At 36.6% G+C, this 22,091-nt stretch overlaps 1 protein-coding gene across 3 annotated transcripts in view; it reads right to left on the bottom strand.

Annotated features, from left to right (window-relative positions):
- LOC113114198 (sorbin and SH3 domain-containing protein 2-like) overlaps window positions 1–20,292 on the bottom strand; it is a 34,882-nt gene extending 14,590 nt beyond the window's left edge. For all 3 annotated transcript variants that reach the window (XM_026281012.1, XM_026281011.1, XM_026281013.1), the window contains exons 1-14: window positions 20,172–20,292; window positions 17,469–17,564; window positions 16,350–16,376; window positions 16,078–16,205; window positions 15,384–15,659; window positions 14,200–14,526; window positions 13,042–13,183; window positions 6,243–6,391; window positions 5,197–5,263; window positions 4,468–4,539; window positions 3,251–3,443; window positions 3,005–3,119; window positions 2,126–2,209; window positions 1,520–1,576 (exon numbers count right to left, since the gene is read on the bottom strand). In XM_026281012.1, the coding sequence (XP_026136797.1) occupies window positions 1,520–1,576; window positions 2,126–2,209; window positions 3,005–3,119; window positions 3,251–3,443; window positions 4,468–4,539; window positions 5,197–5,263; window positions 6,243–6,391; window positions 13,042–13,183; window positions 14,200–14,526; window positions 15,384–15,659; window positions 16,078–16,205; window positions 16,350–16,376; window positions 17,469–17,564; window positions 20,172–20,241 (1,803 nt within the window). In that variant the 5' untranslated portion in view covers window positions 20,242–20,292. The remainder of the gene's footprint in view (window positions 1–1,519; window positions 1,577–2,125; window positions 2,210–3,004; window positions 3,120–3,250; window positions 3,444–4,467; window positions 4,540–5,196; window positions 5,264–6,242; window positions 6,392–13,041; window positions 13,184–14,199; window positions 14,527–15,383; window positions 15,660–16,077; window positions 16,206–16,349; window positions 16,377–17,468; window positions 17,565–20,171) is intronic.
- Between the last annotated feature and the right edge of the window lie 1,799 nt (window positions 20,293–22,091).

Genomic DNA, 22,091 nt, shown 5'->3' on the forward strand with positions numbered 1-22,091 from the left:
CAAAGCAGGGAATTCCTTGTAAGCATGGCTGGAGTAGATAATCATCTTCCTGTTTGCTGAAGCTCTGAGCAGTGTTATCTGGAACAGCTCTTCAGACCAACAGCAGACGCCCCCAGCATTTTTTTAACCCTCTTTAAAAGTAGCCCAAGCATGCAGTACTGGGAATATCTCCTCAGTGTGGCACTTTTACATCCAGTCAACATAAATACTGCTCTGAGTGACAGATACGACACTAGCAGGATCAAAATTGGGCTGCAAAGCCTCTGTGACAATTTTTAGCAGTTCTTTGTTTGGATTTACAGCATTCCTCAAACCATAACTGTTACTACACTGGCCTCGAGTTCCTTAAGTTACGTTCTCTCCTTTACGGTGGTAAGCAGAAATTCACAGGGTGCAAATGGTCAAAAAAAAAAAACTGTTTTAGGAAAAATTCACAAAAAAGCTGCATGTGGTATATGCCTGTGCATATGTCTTGATGGGCAAAATGCACTGAATTATGCACTCTTTCAATCTTGCCTCCTTTCTGTGTAAATATTATAAACATAGATCATTATAAACAAAACATATGCATTCAATGTCCCTAGATTTGCATAATTCTGAATCGGGTGTGAAAACAACTTAGTGCGTGCAGGAAAGTGACACTATTCATTTATTCTAAATTAATTATTCCCTTTGACAGCCAGCAAACTATATTTACAATGACAGAAAAAAAGTCTGAGTGAAAGAGGAGATGTAATGTGATACTGTAGATGGCATGTCCATAGATCCTTCACCTACTACAAACACATGGACAGAATCGGCAGATGACAGCCAGGAGGAAGTGCTCCTGTCTGACGAGAAATAAATGGTGTAATGCTAGAAAGAAATGTTATTATGATAAGAGAAGCAAATGCAGATGGACATGCATATTTAAGACATGGGACAAAACATGTCCCACATGCAATTACCTTTGTAACTTTGTTGCATTTACACTTTAATTTTAATAATCAAATAGGATCATCATTAGTTCTTAACACAAATTTACCATGTTATCCTAATGTGCATGCAAGTATCTATTCAATCAAAATTTTTAAATGGCATTAGGTGTTTGCTAAAATGTATTTATTATACATATTTGCAAAGAAACATAATACTTAAGCCAGATTTACATTATTTAAATGTATAAGAGTGTTTAAAGCTGTGGTAAAGGAAAACACCTCTGTAAAAAGAAGAAGCAGGAGGCTGCACTAAATGTAAATCAATACTTCTTAACATATTTAACAGACTATTTCTAAGTAATCCTTCTTTGCATAAACTAATTTTCTCAGTTCGGTAGTCCAATTTGTGGCATATTTCAAGAGTGCATTGCTCTACTCAAAACAATGGACTTTGTGTCAGAATTGAAGCTAAGTGATGTTAAATGAGGATGGGTTGAGAAGGCAGGCACTAGCTTATTTTGGTTAATTTCTCTCTTTTGTTCTCCTAGTTGGTCAGTGAAGCTTTAATCATTTAATCAGTCACTCATTCACTCATTCTTTACCTCCACTCGGAATCGAGGAGAGCTCTCTGGATTGTAATCAAGATGTTTTTTTGGAGGCTTCACCCAGAGGTGGGACAGAGAATGGCAGAGAAATGGTGACATAACAAGGGAGAAAGTAAAGTAACATGACTATGTGACGATCACAAACTAAAGTTGCACATATGCAACAAAAACACTACACACTGCAGTACAGCTCCTTTTACATAAACACAACATAAAGCATGCCAAGCCAAAGAGTACTGAACTACACACACCTAGCACAAAGAGTGAAAATCATTTCAAAACTAATTTGTAAAGTCATGCAATTATGGTCAAATTAATCCACAACAGTAGTCGAATGTGTGCAAATCAAAGCCGGAAATGCAAAGACACAGATTCTAGTGGGAGGAAGCAAGGCTCGTTTACACAGACAGAACCTGATATTAGTTATTCATCACACTCCAGCGCATGTGTTACAGTGTCCAGAATTGTCCACTCATTCCAATCAGTCACTTCAGACATGTCCACCACAGGCCGACAGCATGTGCAGCACGTATCTGACTTTCCACCCCCACACCAATCACAAATCACGGCATGCCATCAGCACCAAACCGAAGCCACACTTACCGGCCGCCCAAACTCCAGTTCAGCAAAGAACTTATACCACGGCTCATTCTCTAAATCTATGTCCTCTGGCTTTAAATTACTTGTCTGGTGTTGGTAACGAAAGCAAGTGTGGGAAGAAGATGAAAGGAAGGAATGAAACGAGGTAATCATGCGAATGTGACAGTCAGATACAGATGTAAAATGAGGAATGGCAAGAAATAAGGGAACATTGTTGATTTGTGAAGTTCAGCAGAGCACAAAACTAGTATTACTTTGTTGAAAATAGGAACAGCACAAAGGCTGGTTTTAATTTTCCACTACTATCCAGCAGAGGGCAACGGCACATAACAAACACCCACTGTACAAGGACAAACTGCTCTAGCAGGAGCAAATTGGTTTCTCTAACCTTATTAGTGACCTTGACCACATTACGCTCTAATGTATCCGCAATTTATCTGCTCTACTTAGTGACTCTGCACAGGCTTACTGAAGCACTTCAGCCAAATTGGGGCAAATGTTTGTGGAGGTTCTTTTGACAAATACAGAAAGCACACTGTGTATCTTCAACGGTTGCCACATATATTGTAAATACAATTCTATTAATATACAAGAACAACTCAGTTTAGCCTATCAACATTCTGCAGCGCTGCTGACACACTAGGACTCGCCGACTGATAGTCGATCTGGCTATACCCATAAAGCCATGGGGCATTAAATCTAAGATCAATATGTTTGTGCCTCCAAATACTAAACACAAATTGTAAAAATGCCTCATAAATTTAATGCATGTTGTGTAACCAGCTTTAAACAAACCATAAATGATTAAGTTACTTTAAAAACTACGCTCGTTTAATTTCGTTCATTGCGATTTTTAAACTTTAAAAGTCACTGAATACTTACCGCTCTCTCTTGCTCTATAATAGACGACTTTCCCGGCTCGTAGTCAAAGATGCTTCTCGGCTCTGCTCTGTATTTCCGTGTGTCCACCTTTCTGTCAGGAGGCCCCCACTCATTCCTGAGAGACATGCAAAGAAAAACAAACAGTGCCTGAAAATTGGGACTGTTTTCACATCCGAAAATCCTTTAAATTAAGTTTGCCTGAGAAGTATTGCTGTCATATTATAAGCACGGATGGGTGATTCTCACATGTCAGTGTGCTCTCTTTCACTGGATCTCTGCTGTGTGGATGCTGATGTGGGCGGAGGGGTAGGGACAGAAGAGGAGGCCGGCACCCTGAAACCGTATCCGCCGTTATCAGAGACACTCTTGGTGATGGGCCGGTAGGTGCTGGTTTTAGGTGCTGGATGGGCCTGAACAGCATTAGGTGCCGCATGCTTATCTGAAACAAATGAAACACATGATATACTGTAACAAATATATAATACTAAATGGAATAAATAAATGCATAAATAATATTAAACAATACTAAATATTTCCTCCAAATGAATACAGTACATTTTACAGTGTTTACACTTTTTTTGGGACATATGTGTCCGTGGACCACAAAACCAGTACTACGGGTCCATTTTTAAAAAAATTGATGTATTTGGCTGAGATAAAACTTTTGAAAATATGAAAAAAAAAATCTAAATATTGAGGAAATCGCCTTTAAAGTTGTGCAAATGAAGTTCTTAGCAATGCATATTACTAATCAAAATTAAGTTTTGATATATTTATGGTAGAAGAGACTGTCATTTATTTGAGCAAGAGCAGACGTTTCAGCCATCCAGCTATTCTCAATGCCCATAATGGTAATATAAATAATATATTTATGGTAGGAAATTCACAAAATATCTTCATGGAACATGATCTTTACTTAATATCCTAATGGTTTTTGTCCAAAAAAAAAAAAAAGCAATAATTCTGGCCCATTCAATGTATTGTTGGCTTTTGCTACAAATATACCCGTGCTACTTATGACTGATTTTGTGCTCCAGGGTCACATATTAGAATGATTTCTGAAGGGTAATATGACACTGAAGGCTGGAGTAATGATGCTAAAAATTCAGCTTTTACATTACAGGAATAAATAACATTTAAAAAAATATATCAAATTTTATTAAATTTTTTATTTTAAATTGTAAAAATAGCTTACAATATTAGACAATATTTTAAGTTTTCTATTAACAAGGCTGTATTTATTTGCAAGTGTATACCTTTGATATAAAAATGCTTAAAAACTTGAAATGATACTTTATCAAATAAATGCAACCTTTGTAAGAATAAGGGACTTATAAAACATTACTCTAAACTTGGCCAGCAGATCTGTAATGTGTAACAAGGATACTAAAATAAAGTGTCCCCCCAAAAAAGCTAATTATTAATATTAATATAAATAAAGTAATATTGAATCAAAGAGAGACCTTGTTTAGAAATAGCTGTACCAGTACTTGAGACAGGATCTGTGGCAGTACGGGACCCAGACCACTCGTTATCTGTGAAAACAAATAAGCAAACATGATTAGTATGGATTATATATATCACAAACAGGAACTGCATACAGAGTGCTTTAAACCTAATAATGTAAACAAACTCATTTGTAAGCAGGATGTGGGAGTAAGACAATTAAAAAGACATAATAAGATGCGAAATGAAGGGTTTGATCCTGTGACCCCTGTAATCTCTCAGGCAAACCCCCTGACAGTAATGAACGCACTGTAATCCACAACCTGCTGAGTAAAGCTCTTTTATTGTCACTTCTCTTTAGGTTGTACTTCTCTGCACAAAAGTCCATTAAAGGTCTATTATCACACAGTAAATCCAGGGAGATTCTGTGTATTCCTGGCATTCATAAAACCAACCTGTAATTATATGTTTGTGTAAAATAATAAACTACAAACTAACACAAACTATAATAGTTTTTAAAAATGTTTTCTGTCCATTTCTGTGTTGCATAAGGGCTGTAAAAATAGCTTTAAAATCTAAATAGAAGAAACTGAACTCAAAATGAGTTGGTATGCGAGTGTTTAACTAGAAAATTCCTTCCAATAACCACATAATAGGCTTTTTTCTTCTTCTTAGGGCTTATGATTTCTTAATATCAGCATACATTTTTAATGTAATGGTGGTAGATATAAAAAATCAGGTCTTACCTGGTTTAGGCACCACATGAATCTGTTTGAACATGCTTTTGTACCAGTCTTTTGGCCTGTCGACAGTCTAAAACAACACATAAAGCAAGCATTTTTAGATTACAGGCTTTCCCAGCTCTTACAGATTAAGATTCCAAGGTCCAGAAGCAAAGTTTAGAAAACAAATAGCAACCCGAATGTGCTCCATGACTTTGAGTCCAAAACTCTGGATGCAAAAGGCTCCTATAGAAATGCTGATGCAACTGGCCTCTCCACGTTAAGCAGAGACAAACACATCACTGTCTGTCTGCTGGCCCATCAATGATGCTGAGCACAGCTGCCCCTGTTTCCCTAGGGCTAAATAAAACTCTGTGTGGGAAAATGCAATTTAGCGCACAAATCAAAACAGCTCGTCCCATGTGACCAGAGACCGACTGAAGATTAATTCTGGAATTAACAATTATAGGTATGCACTTCCGACAATGTCTCCAGAGCCAATAAAGAGCCAGGGAGCTTTCTCAAAATGAATGCTAAGCTTGTTTATTGCATTTTTATGTTGTTGATAAGCCTGTAGTTGTTACAGTATGAAGTTCTCAAGAAACATGTGGGTGTTTCTTTTATGTGCCAGAGGTTTATTTATAATAAAACTAACAGATTTTAAAGTCCTTTTCATTAGAAAAATAACACATAAAAAACTGTTTCGTAAACTTTCTGCCATGCATTCATCATTTATATTTGTACTTTTCAAATGCATTTTTATAGATTATAGATTTAATAGAAATTTTCTTAAAGGGATAGTTCACCCAAAAATGAAAAATCTGTAACTCATACAGGTTTGGAACAACTTGAGGGTGACTAAATGATGACAGAATTTTCATTTTTGGGTGAACTATCCCTTTAACGTTTATAAAAATTCCACCATAAATGCACACAGTTTAAGAAACTATAAATTGCTTAATAATTTGCAAAAATGTAGACAATAATACCAAAGGACCTTTATTTATTCTGAGCTGCACAGTGTAAATATGGAAACAAAAGATTATCATCCTGGAAGATCATTCACTCACCGTCCGTATGGCAACGGGAATCCCAGACTCATCCACGGGACCGATGCCAGTATAGAGCGGAGCTTTCCCTGTTGTTTCTTTCCTGTCAGTCTGTGGCGCTTGTGCGGGAGGATCCACGTTGGTGTAGATAGGATTGCTAGACTCAGAGGCTGATGGGAGGAAGACAGGGTCAGGTTAGGGGGTGTGTGTTTTTAGTAATTCCCATAGAACTAAGCAACATTCCCATGTCAGTAACTGAGAAATACAGCCAGGTCAGGGATGCAGTGCAGACTGTAATTCCAAATCAGGAGAAATAATCCATAAATATGTTGATTCCAGTATTCCGACATAAAATGATAAACACAGAAAGCAGCTCTCTACTCCTGAGTTCTCTGGTATGCACAGGCATTCAGACTGAAGCATTTTGGTGAAAAACAGCAGAATGGGCTCTGGTTGGGAGACAAAGGCCAGCCTTGCGCACACAGACGCTCTAATCCCAGTGTCTCAGCTCCTCCCTCACCTCAACCACTCCGGTGCTCAGATTTGAGCTTAATCCCAGGCATTTGCCACTTGGGATTAGAGAGATCGCGGGTGCACACTCAGAACGGACCAGTCCAGATACGCTTAGTGTCACAGCGGCAGTAAAAATGCACTACGTTTACTTATGCATTAGTACTTCATTAGAGTCTGGCACATCACTCCAGTGACCAGGGAGAACTGCCACGCTTAAGACATACACTTTGCTGTACAGATATTTCCAGGACAGGTAGATTTAAAAAGCCATGTTCACACTTATTATGGCGATGAGTATCAATGCAGACTCCCTCATTTGATTCTGATTTACAAACTCTATTAGATTTTGATTTGCTATATTTCAGTTAAGATGTTAATTTTGTGAACATGTAAGATAAATGCTAATTCTGTGTTTCAGACTGATTAAAACTAAGAATTGAGTATTATTTAACTTTTATTAAAAATAAATAAATGCTTCAGGCAACACTGGTTTACTAAAAAAATAAATTACAAATATATATATTTGGACTGGCTTATGAAGTCCGCTGTTCATGAATCAGAACACCATGATCATGATTCATTTTTGATTTACTAAAAAGATTTGCAATGAGCAGCAGGGGAAATTTGGGGGATTCTATTAATCAGTATCAGGGTTATTTAAAGAAGAAAAAAATATTTGGAAAAATAACTTTTTTTCCAGATCTATTACTTATTTTTCACTATTCGAGAGAAGTTTGTAGTTTTTTATATATGAAAGTTTGGGTTTACATAATATATGTGTGTACTGTATTTGCTGTCAAATGATTAATTGCAATTAATTGCATCCAAAATAAAAGCTTATGTTTACATAATATATGTGTGTGTGTACTGTGGATATTTATTATGTATATATATATATATATATATATATATATATATATATATATATATATATATATATATATATATATATATAGTTATTATTATATATTAATTTATATATATATATATATATATATATATATATATATATATATATATATATATATATATATATATATATATATATATATATATATATATATGTGTATATATATGTATATATATATATATATTAGTGCTGTCAATCGATTAAAAAAAATTAACTAATTAATCGCACAATTTTTTAAAATTAATCGCGATTAAAAGACTGAAACTTTTTGGATATGTAAATGTAAAATGTAAATAATTAATGTAAACTCAAGACAAAGAAACTATTTAAATTCAAAATATGATTGTTTATTGGAATTTTTGTTTAACTTGTAACACAGATTTTCTCATGTAAACAACATACCTGCAATGAACCATCAATATCCTCCAAATTAACTGTTGGCTTGAAAGCCATATTTATTACAGAAATAAAAACACAGGCATATAAGTAAAATTTGAATTTCAAAACAATCAATGCCAATAAAAAACAAAAATGATTTCCATGTTCAATTCTAATTGGACTGCAAAAAAATTCCAAAGTATAGTCATTGCCAGTGCTTTAAGTGGGCCAGCACACACCGGTACTCAGTACCACCACTTCCAAATATAGCTCTTGAGCTTACTGCCACCTCTCCATGCGCCCAGAACGTGCTTTTAGCGTACCGGTACGCTCATTTGGACATCTGTTTTAATAGAGGTTTTAATCTTTTACCTGCACTGCCGATTTTCAGAGCGCCCTTCACAATGCAAGCTTCCTAATTCATCCCACCCAGAGCAGAAACTACATTACCCATTCACCCTTAAGTTATACAAGTGAATAGCGCATGTGTCGCTTTTCCCACTGTTAAGTTTCAACAACTCAACGTGGCCGGAGAAGGTGTGTGAAACTCGTTGTGAGTTATACTAAAGCAAAATCTTGAGTATTTATTGTCTGATAAACATTAAAAACTGTCTGCGGAGGTTGAGTCGTCCTGCAGCCCCCGCTGGCTGCTCATTGGCTGCAGCATCTTTTTTCTAAGTTCTAAAAAAATACCGTAGACGGCAAGGCACAAATTTAGATATTCATTTATCTAATTAATCTATAGCCTATGCACAAAGACAATATGATCTTTTTGTCCCCTTTTTGTTTTAAAGCTTGATGAAGAGAGCGAGCGCAAGTTGCTGCAGCTGCGAGGAGGACAGTGATGCACGCGCACAGGAGTGATTGACAGTTCGCGGCACTGTGTACAAAAATACTCCGCTACACAATTATTTCATTATTTTCGTTTAAGCTTATTAACGTTAGCGTTACAGAAAGGTCTGATTTACGCACTGTTACAGTCATTGTTTTTTTTTTTTTAAACAATGACATTTGAGTTCATGATTTTAATGTTGCTGTTTCTTGTGGCAGACTGAATGAAGAGTAATGTTTCTTGTGGCAGATTGAAGAGTAATACTATGAGGCGCCGTGTAGGATTTAAATCAAACTTCGCTTATCAATACATACATAAAACACGTGCATATACACCTATAAATTACTCGCATATACATGCATACTACTGAATGTTCAAAAATACATATATAAAATACACGTGAACACTAATATGAAATCGATACCAATACATATAATGTTAGCAATGTATGCATACACACTTGTGAATAACTTGCGTATACATATAAACTTGACACGTGCATACACCTACAGACACTCACATATACATATTAACTTGAACCATGCATATACACCTATTAAACACTCGCACATACATATAAACTCGCTGCATACAAACACAACTGCACATACTCGCACATACATATAAACTTGATCAGTGCATATACACCTATTAAACACTCGCACATACATATAAACTCGCTGCATACAAACACAACTGCACATACTCGCACATACATATAAACTTGATCAGTTCATATACACCTATTAAACACTCGCACATACATATAAACTCGATGAGCGCATACACATCCATAAAACACTCGTGCATACAAAAACAATAACATTTACTAACGTATACAGTTCAGATGAGAAAAACATGTGTACATGTATATATGCGAGTGATTTCATATGTGGATGTGCGTGAATTTTCAGTATAAACGGAAGGCATTTCAGTGTAAACGGAAGGCGTTTAAGTGTGAACGGAAGTAACCAAATTTGCAATTATGGACAGGGATCTGTGTCATTCCTTATCGTTTGCTCAGTCATTCAAAAAAAAAAAAAAAGTTTTTAATAACAAAACGAAATCGGAATGTTATATATATATATATATATATATATATATATATATATATATATATATATATATATATATATATATATATATATATATATATATATATACACACACACACATGAACTGGAAGATTCTTGATCAATTTTTTTTTCTCCAAAACTGATACATTTAGTAGATAAAATGTACTCTATAGTTAAAAAAAGGTTGTAAAATGTCTTTATACACTTTTTTTTTTTTGTCTTTAATCATATACTGCATTGTGGTGCACTTTGAGATTAATTGTCCTCAGACCATGCTCTTTTTTTTTTTTTTTTTTTTTTACAATACCCTTTATTCAAGAAACGTGTTTTTTTAGGTTGTGCTTGATTTGATTACCTTCGATTATCTTGATTTCAAAATTGTGGATTTCAGGAACAGAATGTAGTAAAACTTTAAAACTGGTTAATAATACAAAATTTGTATCAAACAAGGTTTTTTTTTCTTTTCTTTTTTTTGCATATGATGTTTAACTATTACACTGATAAAGTACACATCCACCATCCCCTGCATCAGATAATAAAAAACTTAAGTTAATTCTGAGGTTTACCCATGTCTTCATGTATGTGTGCAGTAGTGGCTCATATATAACTTGAGAATGAGTCTCCCCCATTAGAAGAGCTTCTGCAAACTAGGAACAAAATAACAGGCAGAAGTGCAAGTATCAAACTCTGCTGATTTGTAACATATACATTAATTACAAACAAACATTCTCCACATGAACTGTAGGCTCTCATGCACTTCCATGTGAAACCTTTTTTAAGGAGAAAAAAAAAGTTAAATAGTTGTTACTGCATACGAGTCTTTATATATAGTTCTTTATTCTCAATGACACCAAATATCTCAGACACTGAACATTTCATAACACCGGCGAGTTCAAGGACCATAATATCACACTCGTCAGCAGTAAGTTAATTGGCAGTTTCGATCTAGAAAATGGTGAGAATTTCACAATTTCACTTCTATGCAATCTTCACGAAATAGTCCCAGTCCTTAGCCATTTTCAGAAATAAAACCCTTTCGCACATGAGTTTAAAATATTCTAGCTGAGCCCCAGCGTGAGTTTCTTTAGGCGACCGTTATTTTAGAATGTACCGCCTTAATGTTTCCATGGCGACGCGTCATGCTTGTCATGTGACACAACACAGCCACAATAGATTTGTATGACACATGGATTGCTTTTATTTTATTTGTTTTGTTCAAAATATTTGCAAACATACTCACTATATTATGAAGTTATGATATTCCGATTCTGTGCAAATAGCTTAAACACTTAATTCTGAAAATGGCTAAGTTCACTAGTGGGACTTAGTTGGGAACACATTTTATATTTTTTAACTAGAGGCAAAACTGTCTCTCTCTCTCTCCCTCTGTGTATGTGTAACGTTAACTTGCATAGCGTTTGGAAGTTATTTCGTGAAGATTGCATAGAAGAGAAATTCCCACCTTTTTCTAGATCGAAACTGCCAGTTACTTTACCACTGACAAGTGTGATATCACAGTCCGTTAACTTCGCCGGCGGATGATCGCATCGTTTGCGGTGTTATTGATGCTTTGTATGCCACCAGGGCTCGAAGGCCGAAACAAAGTGCGCGATTCAGATTGTGTTTCTGACTGCAGGCAGAGACTGCAGGAGAGCAGGCAACACAAACTGATGGTAACTGATCTTATAATAGTGGGCGAAAAAAGAACATTCCGCAAAATGCTTCAGGTGTAGCACAATCCCGGTCCATGATTGCAAATGCGGTATTTAGACAGGTTACTTCCGTACACGCTTAAACGACTTCCTTTTAAACTGAAACGCCTTCCGTTTACACTGAAATGCCTTCCGTTTATACTGAAAATTCACGCACATCCACATATGAAATCACTCGCATATATACATGTACACGTTTTTCTCATGTTTTTGTATGCACGAGTGTTTTATGGATGTGTATGCGCTCATCGAGTTTATATGTATGTGCGAGTGTTTAATAGGTGTATATGCACTGATCAAGTTTATATGTATGTGCGAGTATGTGCAGTTGTGTTTGTATGCAGCGAGTTTATATGTATGTGCGAGTGTTTAATAGGTGTATATGCACTGATCAAGTTTATATGTATGTGCGAGTATGTGCAGTTGTGTTTGTATGCAGCGAGTTTATATGTATGTGCAAGTGTTTAATAGGTGTATATGAACTGATCAAGTTTATATGTATGTGCGAGTATGTGCAGTTGTGTTTGTATGCAGCGAGTTTATATGTATGTGCGAGTGTTTAATAGGTGTATATGCATGGATCAAGTTAATATGTATAGGCCTATGTCAGTGTCTGTAGGTGTATGCACGTGTCAAGTTTATATGTATACGCAAGTTATTCACAAGTGTGTATGCATACATTGCTAACATTATATGTATTGGTATCGATTTCATATTAGTGTTCACGTGTATTTTATATATGTATTTTTGAACATTCAGTAGTATGCATGTATATGCGAGTAATTTATAGGTGTATATGCACGTGTTTTATGTATGTATTGATAAGCGAAGTTTGATTTAAATCCTACACGACGCCTCATATAATCCGGCAGAGTTTTATACTGAAACTTTCCGTCTAAAAGTCCTTCCTTGGTCTTATCCATATTTCTTTGCACGTTGAACACACATAGGCCACAACTGGAAATAAAAAAAACTGCAACCGCGTTAATTGCGTTATTTTTTTTTAACGCGTTAAATATTTCAAATTAATCGAATGCGTTAACGCGCTAATTTTGACAGCACTAATATATATATATATATATATATATATATATATATGTGTGTGTGTGTGTGTGTGTGTGTGTGTGTGTGTGCGTGTGTGTTTGCATGTGTGTATGTGTACATATACATTATATACATATATACATAGTACACACACACACACACACACACATATATATATATTATGTAAAAACAAACTTTTTACAGTCATAGCCTGTAGTTAAATAGACACAGTACAAACTGAGATGCAATTACCTAATTCTGTTTCCTTGTTCTTTCCACTGAAGAAATCAATATTGACGATGAACGTCATTCACTCAAGAGCATGTGGAAGTGATAGATTAGCTTCAGTACTCACCAGTGCTTCTAACCTGCTGCATGGCTGTAATACTAGGGCTCAGTGAAGGAGGAGGGGGGTATGTTGACGGAGAGAAGGGTCTTTGGAAGTGACTACGAGGACTTGCTGGCACACTCAGACCCCCGTTCATAGTCATCTGGCCCTGTGTAACACAACACAAAGATCCTGTTAACTGAACAAACATCTTTAGGCATAATAAATTACATTGAGATTGGACTCTTGTGTCACAGATGACATTTGTTAGCCTTAATGAAAGTTGACAGAGGATAAAGAACAGAACAACAAACAATGAAAAAAAGAAAAAGAAAAAAGAAAAGCTAGTAAAATAAACATACAAAATACAGTGCCCACCCACTGGGAAGATAAAAACAACAGTGTATTTTAGTAAAATGGCTTTCAGTATTTAGATTTATTTATTTCCAAGACAAACAAGTATTAGTATTAAGTGTTAGTATACCAAAAGTGATACCACAGGAACAATACAAGAAGTCTCAACAAAACTGTGTTCGTGTTCTCCACAATAAGTTTGTGACAGAGACTCAGACTTTCAGCATAATATTTCAGATGCTTTGTATGAAAAAAGGTGTTAGTGAAGACCCCTGATTTGATGTGAATTTATAAAATATGTTAGTATTGGTATAATCCCAGATGTTACACAGAGAAGAAGTAGTGAAACTGTTAAATGTGAACAATGGACAAGTGATATTGGTGTCTGTATCCAGCCTCTAGAAATGAAGAACAATGAAACCAAATTACAAACAATAAACAATAAGTTGTGAAATTGATAAAAGAGAAGAAAAGAAGAGATAATAAAAGGAAAAGAAAATTGGACTGTGCAATTAAAGGGGACATATCATGAAAAAACTGTAATTTATTTTCAGAATTCTTTGATAATTAAAAGAAAAGCATTTTTGAAATATAAATATTTTTTCTTTACTGTCAATTTTGATCGGTTTCCTTGCAGCGTTGCTGAATAAGAGTACTGATTTTTTTCAGAAAAGTCTGCCTGACCCCAAACTTTTGAAATAATACACAAAAAAGTTGAATATGGCCCCTTTAGAAACAGAGGTACCGTCGGAATCCTTATGAAAACTGACAAAGAAAGAAGCAGTAAGTAACAGACGTGACAAGAGTGTGGAACTGCCGGTGAATAGTTACATGAGCGGTGCTAGCTGGAGGGGAGTGTAACCCCATGTTGACTGTGACCGCACTCATCGGGCTGAGGGTTGGAGAAGGGGTACGAGAGCCACCCTCTGGGCCTAGTCCACACACCCTCAACTCCTCCAGCACCGCTGTGGACGCTTCGCTCTGGGTGCAGGAAGAACAGCGGCTCTGCCCCAGGGGAGGCTCCGAGCCGGGAGAGGGAGGGCCTGGAGAAGGGGTCTCGGGGCGAAGGTCAGCTCTGATGAAGTCGAGGGAGAGTCTGAACCGGTTAGGTGGTGACTGTGAGGTCAGTGTTTGTTTGAGGAGGACTGGCGCCTCAGGCTGAATGACAGAGAGGAGAGTAGCACAGGTGAGATTCAGCAGTAGAGCACAGCGGCTGTGAGAGACGTAGAGATGTGAGGCTGCAGACGGCTGTGCGTTAGAGAGGATGGAGGAGTTACAGTTATGAAATCAAAATCCTATTCCAGTGTTGCATTTGAGCATAATCATAAAACAGATCATTCAGAACTGCATAAAGGTCATAATGCAGTAGAAAATATGTATATGTAAAAATAATATATTGTACATACTACCTTACACTACCATTCAAACATTTGAAGTCAGTAAGATTTAAGTAATTTTGTAAGTGTTTACTCTTTTAATATATTTTAACATGTAATTTATTCCAGAGACACAAAGCTGGATTTTCAGCATCATTACTCCAGTCTTCAGTCTCACGTGATTGTCAAGAAATCAATCTATTCTGCTTTAGAGCTTTTTTTTTTTTTTTTTTTCAGAAATTTTGGATTGCTATAAAGAATGAAAAAAATGCATTTATTTGAAACAAATCTTACATTTACAGTTACATTTTAAATGTCTTTATGGTCTTTACTTTAAATCGAATTAATGCAGAATGCAGAAAAGAGGGGGGGGGGATGCTGACTCCAAACTTCTTGGATGGTAGTGTTTATTTTAGCCAAATACTGTACAGTTAGCTGAATAAATGGTGTCTGGAAAGTGATTCAGGTCCATAAAAAAAGGATTATCTAATTTTACAATGACATGAGCCTGAATGTTAATCAGCAAAATGAAAATCAAAACAAAAACAGGATTAGTTATGTTTGCTAAGGCACAGCATGGCGTAAGGGAGGCTGTTATTACACTAATGCATATGTGGTTATGAAATCCGTGACATATACCACTAGTGGGGCTGCAGATGGCAGTGGAGGGCAAAGGTGCGAGCGGCTATCCGGGAGGTCCATCCTTTTAGGAGGGGTAGGGGGTCTCAGAGACAGTGCCTGGGTGTGCCGTCCTGATATCTCAGGCCTAGGGTTAATGCGGATGGAGAGGGAAGCTACTTGTCTCTCCAGCTCCCTAGATGAAGGGTGTAAGAAGGGCTGCTCTGCTTGTGAAGAACATGAGGTTTGGTCCACTGTGGACAGCAGTCTGTGGGAGTGGACACTATGTTCTTGTCCCTGATTGAGGAGAGTGGGCATTGGGATATTAGAGCATGGGTCAGATACTGTAAGGGACTAAATTGTTTGGGTCCAAATATTTCCCAATAACTAATGTAACATGCATGCACAGTTCTAAAGTATGTAAAGTATAGTGCCTCTAATGCTTTTTAAAAACACAATAGTATAATAGGAAACAGAAGTGTTTTGTATTTGTTATGATGACCAGTACAGAGAGTCCTTCAATCACAGTCGAGAGCTTTGCTTTGGGCTCAGTTTTTAAACACTAGAAATGGGTGTGACTGGTACAGTTAAAAATGTCATGAATAAAACCTGTCGAATGGGCTTCCCCAGACATTTCCTGAGGAAGGAAAACCTCCAGCAACAAACAGTAGGGATGAGAAAAACACATGAGTAAAGTAAACACAGCAGAACGTACTGGTGTGGGAGACTTTTTATCCTGAAAGTTGGGCCGGACACTTCTGTAACCTTTAGCTGCCAGAGAAGAAGAACACACGTCACCGTTTCTCAGAACATCACTGGTGCTGCTGCCGGGCCTCCGCAAATCTGACAACAGACAAACAAAACACTTGAAAGAGTGCTTCATATTCATATATAAACAACAAAGCAATATGACCACAGAATGCCACTACTGATCAATGAAGAGAAATCAAAGTATATGTCTTTATTTTATACATAAAACCTGCTTACCTGAATCTTTAGATTGTGATTCAGAGTCTGCATGGGTTAAAATAAGATAAGAAAACTGTTAAACACTAGCAAAGGATCTACTTTCACACAGAACCAAATGCAAATTAGGTATAATATATTCACTCATTAGTGATACATGTTTTTAGTGGACTGGGTGTGCATAAATTGCATCCTTAATGTATTCCAAACCACTGCTTCAGATTTTAAAACAACAGGTGAATGAAAGACAGAAACATATATGACAGCAGGAAGAAACACTGATAGGTAAAGTGAGAAAGTTATATATAGTGCATGTATAATGGAGTTTCCCCTAAACATTTTACAGAGAAAATCTGGCAAAAACCAAATTCAGAAATTCTGTTTACATACTTTTGTCTTGAATAAACACTTGATAAAAAAAAAAAAAAAAAAAAAAAACAATCCTTTCGATTTCATTGATGTAATAACCTTTGCTCATTAAACAGTGCTAAATGAACAGTGGACTAACTCTGTCCTGAACGAGTGGTGTTTGTTCGGTTAGCTCGCTCCTGCAGCACCTCAACCGCCTGCACACTAATTCAACAATGGAGAATATGTGTGTGTGAGGTCAAAGTCCATGAGACTGCTCAAACAAAAAGGGTCACTCCCAGAGGAAACTGTGCCGAGAGAGACGGGGGAAAAGCCTCAGCTATACAATTGTTGCCATGGAAGTCCACAACTATGGCAACAATCTCACCACTTGTGAGCTGCTTTTTCCCTTTAAGCAAAGGAAAGGAGAGCTCCCGCTCTCAAACATTCCTTAAGGAGCTACGAGCACAAGAATGAGATGGCGAGCAAGAGTAGGAGAGAGAGAGAAAGACAGTGAGGAGGAAGGCTGTGGTAGGACATGAGATGCAGAGAGACAAAACACAGATGTGGAATGAGTGACGCTGAGTGCAGTGAAGAGGAATTCCTGCTCGCCGTGCAGGCTGAGGAAAGACACCATCACATTTAACACCAGCAGCAATGTCGTCAGAGGATATACTCCACTGCTCGATTAACAGGCTAATACGAATATGAACCATCTGTTGGTTTTCAAGCCACTAGTTGTCAAATGTTTCATGCATTATTGTAGTTTTAGTGTGATCTGATTCTTGATACCTGTGAGCGTGTATAGGTTTGGTGTGCTCTGTATTCTCTTCATGGGGGTTAGAGTGAGTGAAAGCGTGGCACTTTTGCGGACATGTCCTCCACTGTCTGTGAAAAGCGCAGTAGCACATGCAAACACAAATGCACAAGCATCAGTACTGCTGCACGGCAAGATAACTGTGACTCAGCAAGCAGAGCAATGTGAAACGTCTCAGCAATACAACAATATAATTACAGAATTATTTCACAGCATGCCAGGATGTTTTTTTTTTTTTTTTGCGTGATGGGTGAATGTAACTTTTTAAACTGCTTTTTTAGTCACTGTAGAGGGTTCCCACACCTTTTGACCTAGGAATTTCATGATTTTTCCAAGCCTGTCTTTCCATTTGAGTTTTCCAGTAGTTAGTAATTACTGGAGGCTGCACTAACAAACTGCAACTGCCAGCCATTGAAATGGTTTAAAACTAAGCAAGCACAAAAATGTACACAGTACAGACTATAGAAATGTACATAACATTTCTGTGACTTTTAAAAATTTAAAATGTAAAATTCACTGATATTTTACCTTTCATTTAAAAAAATGTGAGGTCATGTAAGTTTCTTTTCATTTTTTTTTTTTGTGTGTGTGAAAATAATAAAAAATAATACTTCCAATTTAAAAAAAATATTTTGATCTAATGATTAACCTATCATGTAAATGTATCATGTTTCCACATAAATATTAAGCAGCACGAGTATTTTCAACATTGTGAGAAATGTTTCTCCAAATCAGCATATCAGAATAATTTCTGAAGGATCATGTGACATTGAAGACTGGAGTAATGATGCTGGAAATTCAGCTGCGCATCACAGGAATAAAATGTTGAAGTATATTCAAATAGAAAACAGTTGTGTAAAATAATTTCTCGCAATATTACTGTTTTTCCTATATTTTTGATAACATAAAGGCAGCCTTGGTGAGCATAAGAGTTTTTTTTTTTGTTCAAAAACATTAACAAATCTTATGACCACAAGTGTGCTTATAGCAGAGTACAGCTTATCAGAATAACAGAATAATTTTATGCAGAAAATAAATATCAACACATCAAACATGTGGCAGAAATCTTATTGTGTATTAGCTGGAAGTGGTTTCTAAGAATTAGTGGCATCCAAGGTTGCCATAACTGAAAGCAGAACCTAAAAGTGAGGGCACTACGAGAATATTTTGTGGATTGACAGGGTGGCATGTTGGCACTGCCAGATGTAGTCTGATGGCTTTCCTTTTCCTCGACTGCTATACCTCTGGATGTCAAAAAGGGAGTTTGCATGCCAGAATCTTTGTCAGACTCTGAAAAGACAGAGTTCTCTGAGAAAGCCAGCCAAGAAATAAGAACACCCCCTGCACAGCTTTTCTCAGTATCTCTGAGTCTGAGACGAATACAAAATCACATGCTCTGCCCTACAAAAACAAGTCCTGTCGGGCCAGCGTAAAGGGAAAGGCACATGTTTACTCCTTTCTGCCTCACAATACTTGATTAGTAAAACTGTTTACTTTGTTACTTGTTTGTAAATGCTGCTGTGGCTGATAGGCAGAGAATTCCCTCTTGTTTGCTCTCAAATATACGTCTGTGGACCATTCGGTCACCAAGTATATTAATCCATTAAATTATATTTAATTAGATTCAAGATTCTACATTACATAAATGTATAATGAATAACAGAGTTATCTAAAGCCACACATTGCTGTTATTTTTTTCTAGTGTTTTCTCAAAACTGCAGAAACACTTTTTACTCGGAATTAATGGCACTATGTGGGCTTCTGTATGTGTTGCAATATTCTTGAAATGTCCGTAATGAAGTCATTATCACAGGAATGTATCAAAATTTCTCAGAACTTCAGATCCATATTAAAAATCAATAGACGTATGGATGGATTCCAGCTGAAATGCTGCCTATTTATTTAGCTGTGATTCAAGAAATCTCTAGCTTTTAGCTTTTTTTTTTTTAAGTCTGGCTCCTGCATATACAGTACATTTTACCTGTCTATGTGGAAGCAGCCTCAGATGTGCATAGCTGCAAGGAAACATATCTGGAATGCCTGAGGATCTAGTTATTTCCGTACAAAAATGAATGTGCTATTAGTGCAACAGTATCATTAAGATCTGATGATGTCAGGTGGAAATACCATGATGTTTGGATAAACACTGCCATTAAAAAGGGACAATAAGAGCTATTTATAATGTTACAAAAGAATTCCATTTCAAATTAATGCAATTCTTTTGAATTTTCTATTTATCAAATCATTCTGAAAAACAGCATACTACTGTATGGTTTGCACAAAAATATTAAGCAGCACATCTGTTTTATCGCTGATAATAATGAGAAATGTTTCTTGAGCAGCAAATCAGCATATTAGAATCATTTCTGAAGGATCATGTGACCCTGAAGAAAATATTACCGTTTGACTGTTGAATAAATGCAGCCTTGGTCAACGTAAGAGACTTAAAAAACTCAAACCTTTGAACGGTAGTGTATATTACGGTAGGTAATGATTACTCTATTCCTATCACTGGCATTTGTGTGTTACCCCATGGTACTTCAAAGAACAACATACTACAACTGTACTTGTTTACACTCTATTATCATGGTACCATGTCCAAAAACATGACACATGTTTTAAATTTCTTTAATTTGCTTTAAATCATTTAAGCCGTGTAAACTGAAACTTAAACTCACCTGTGTTCATGTTGAAGATCTCTCCTTCTTGTGGTGTCTTGATGTCACACAGTCCTGAAAGACATATCATTAAGAATCAGCGACCCATACTCCTTGTAAAGCAAAGCACTGATTTATCCATTCGTACAGCATGTATGAGTGCAGGTATAGCATAGCACAGGCGTCCCGTCTCTCCTCGGCACGGCAGCATGCTAGCAAGTGTCTAATGTGGCTGGTTAACATCCCACTTGGGATATGAGGCCCAAGAGTGAAAGGTGATACAAGCCTGGCATTTCAGCTCAGAAACACGCAGCACGGTATCAAAATACACACCATACATACACATATATCCGCACGCATTCTCAGATCTTACACATGACTACTTTTGGTGTGTCAGAGCTTAGCATGTCTTTGAGCTGGTTGCCAGCAATGAGCAGCAGTCACACACTCATAGGGGGGCTATTGTAACTAATTAAACCCCTGTTTGGTTTGACCTAGATTACTAATTTTTCAGTGATGGATTAACAGTCCATGTGACTCTACTCTGAAAATATCTGACTTTTTTTAGCCAAGCTGAATATATCATAGATGGTCTATGATAGGAACACTGTCACTTAATCACATTATAACATTACTTAACTTATGGGCAGAGGCAAAGCGCTGCAAATATGTCAGATAGGAGACACCGTGAACAAGTGCTCATGTGCAATACACATGTTTTGCTTTCAGAGTGCCACAGCAGTTGTCACACATGTAGACCACCAGTCGTTCACCTGAGACCATCATGATAGTGGTATGCTGTGTGTTCATAGGTCATGACAAGAGAGAGGCATTCAAATTTGCTATTCTAAACCTTTGGTTACATTTTAAAGGGATAAATGACATTTCTGTCATCATTTACTTATAAGCCTTTCCAGATCATTATTTTTTTCAAGTTAGGAATTCATGTTTTTCATTTTCATGTAATGAATGTGAAGGCTGACCAAAAATGATGACAAAGCATCATAAAATATGCTCATATTAAAAATTTGATGTTGCGATCAGTTGCATGTCACATGAGAATCAATGACATTTGGCATCGTTGTCAAAACTGACTTGATGCATATAGATGCATTACAATGTACAGGTCTCAATAAATATACAGCAATATACAGCATCTCAATAAATTATAATGTCATGGAAAAGTTCATTTATTTCAGTAATTCAACTCAAATTGTGAAACTCGTGTATTAAATAAATTCAATGCACACACAGACTAAAATAGTTCAAGTCTGGATCTTTTAATTGTGATGTTTTTGGCTCACATCTCAACAAATTAGAATATGGTGACATGCCAATCAGCTAATCAACTCAAAACACATGCAAAGGTTTCCTGAGCCTTCAAAATGGTCTCTCAGTTTGGTTCACTAGGCTACACAATCATGAGGAAGACTGCTGATCTGACAGTTGTCCAGAAGACAATCATTGACAGCCTCCACAAGGAGGGTAAGCCACAAACATTCATTTCCAATGAAGCTGGCAGTTCACAGAGTGCTGTATCCAAGCATGTTAACACAAAGTTGAGTGGAAGGAAAAAGTGTGGAAGCAAAAGATGCACAACCAACTGAGAAAACTGCAGCCTTCTGAGGATGTTAATCAAAATCAATTCAATAATTTGAGTGAACTTCACAAGGAATGGACTGAGTGTCAAGGACGTCACTGCACTCGTTTACCAAGAAATTTTGGAGCATTGCATGCTTCCTTCTGCTGACCAACTTTTTGAAGATGCTGATTTAATTTTCCAGCAGGATTTGGCATCTGCCAATTGAGGCAGTAATTAAATCAAAAGGAGCCCCTACCAAGTATTGAATAAATGTACAGTAAATTATCATACTTTCCAGATATATATATATTGTTATGTGGTTTAGAATTGTTTTTAATACATATTCATATTTAGCTTTA

Source organism: Carassius auratus, chromosome 14 (assembly GCF_003368295.1).
Source record: "Carassius auratus strain Wakin chromosome 14, ASM336829v1, whole genome shotgun sequence".
Classification (NCBI taxonomy): Eukaryota; Metazoa; Chordata; class Actinopteri; order Cypriniformes; family Cyprinidae; genus Carassius; species Carassius auratus.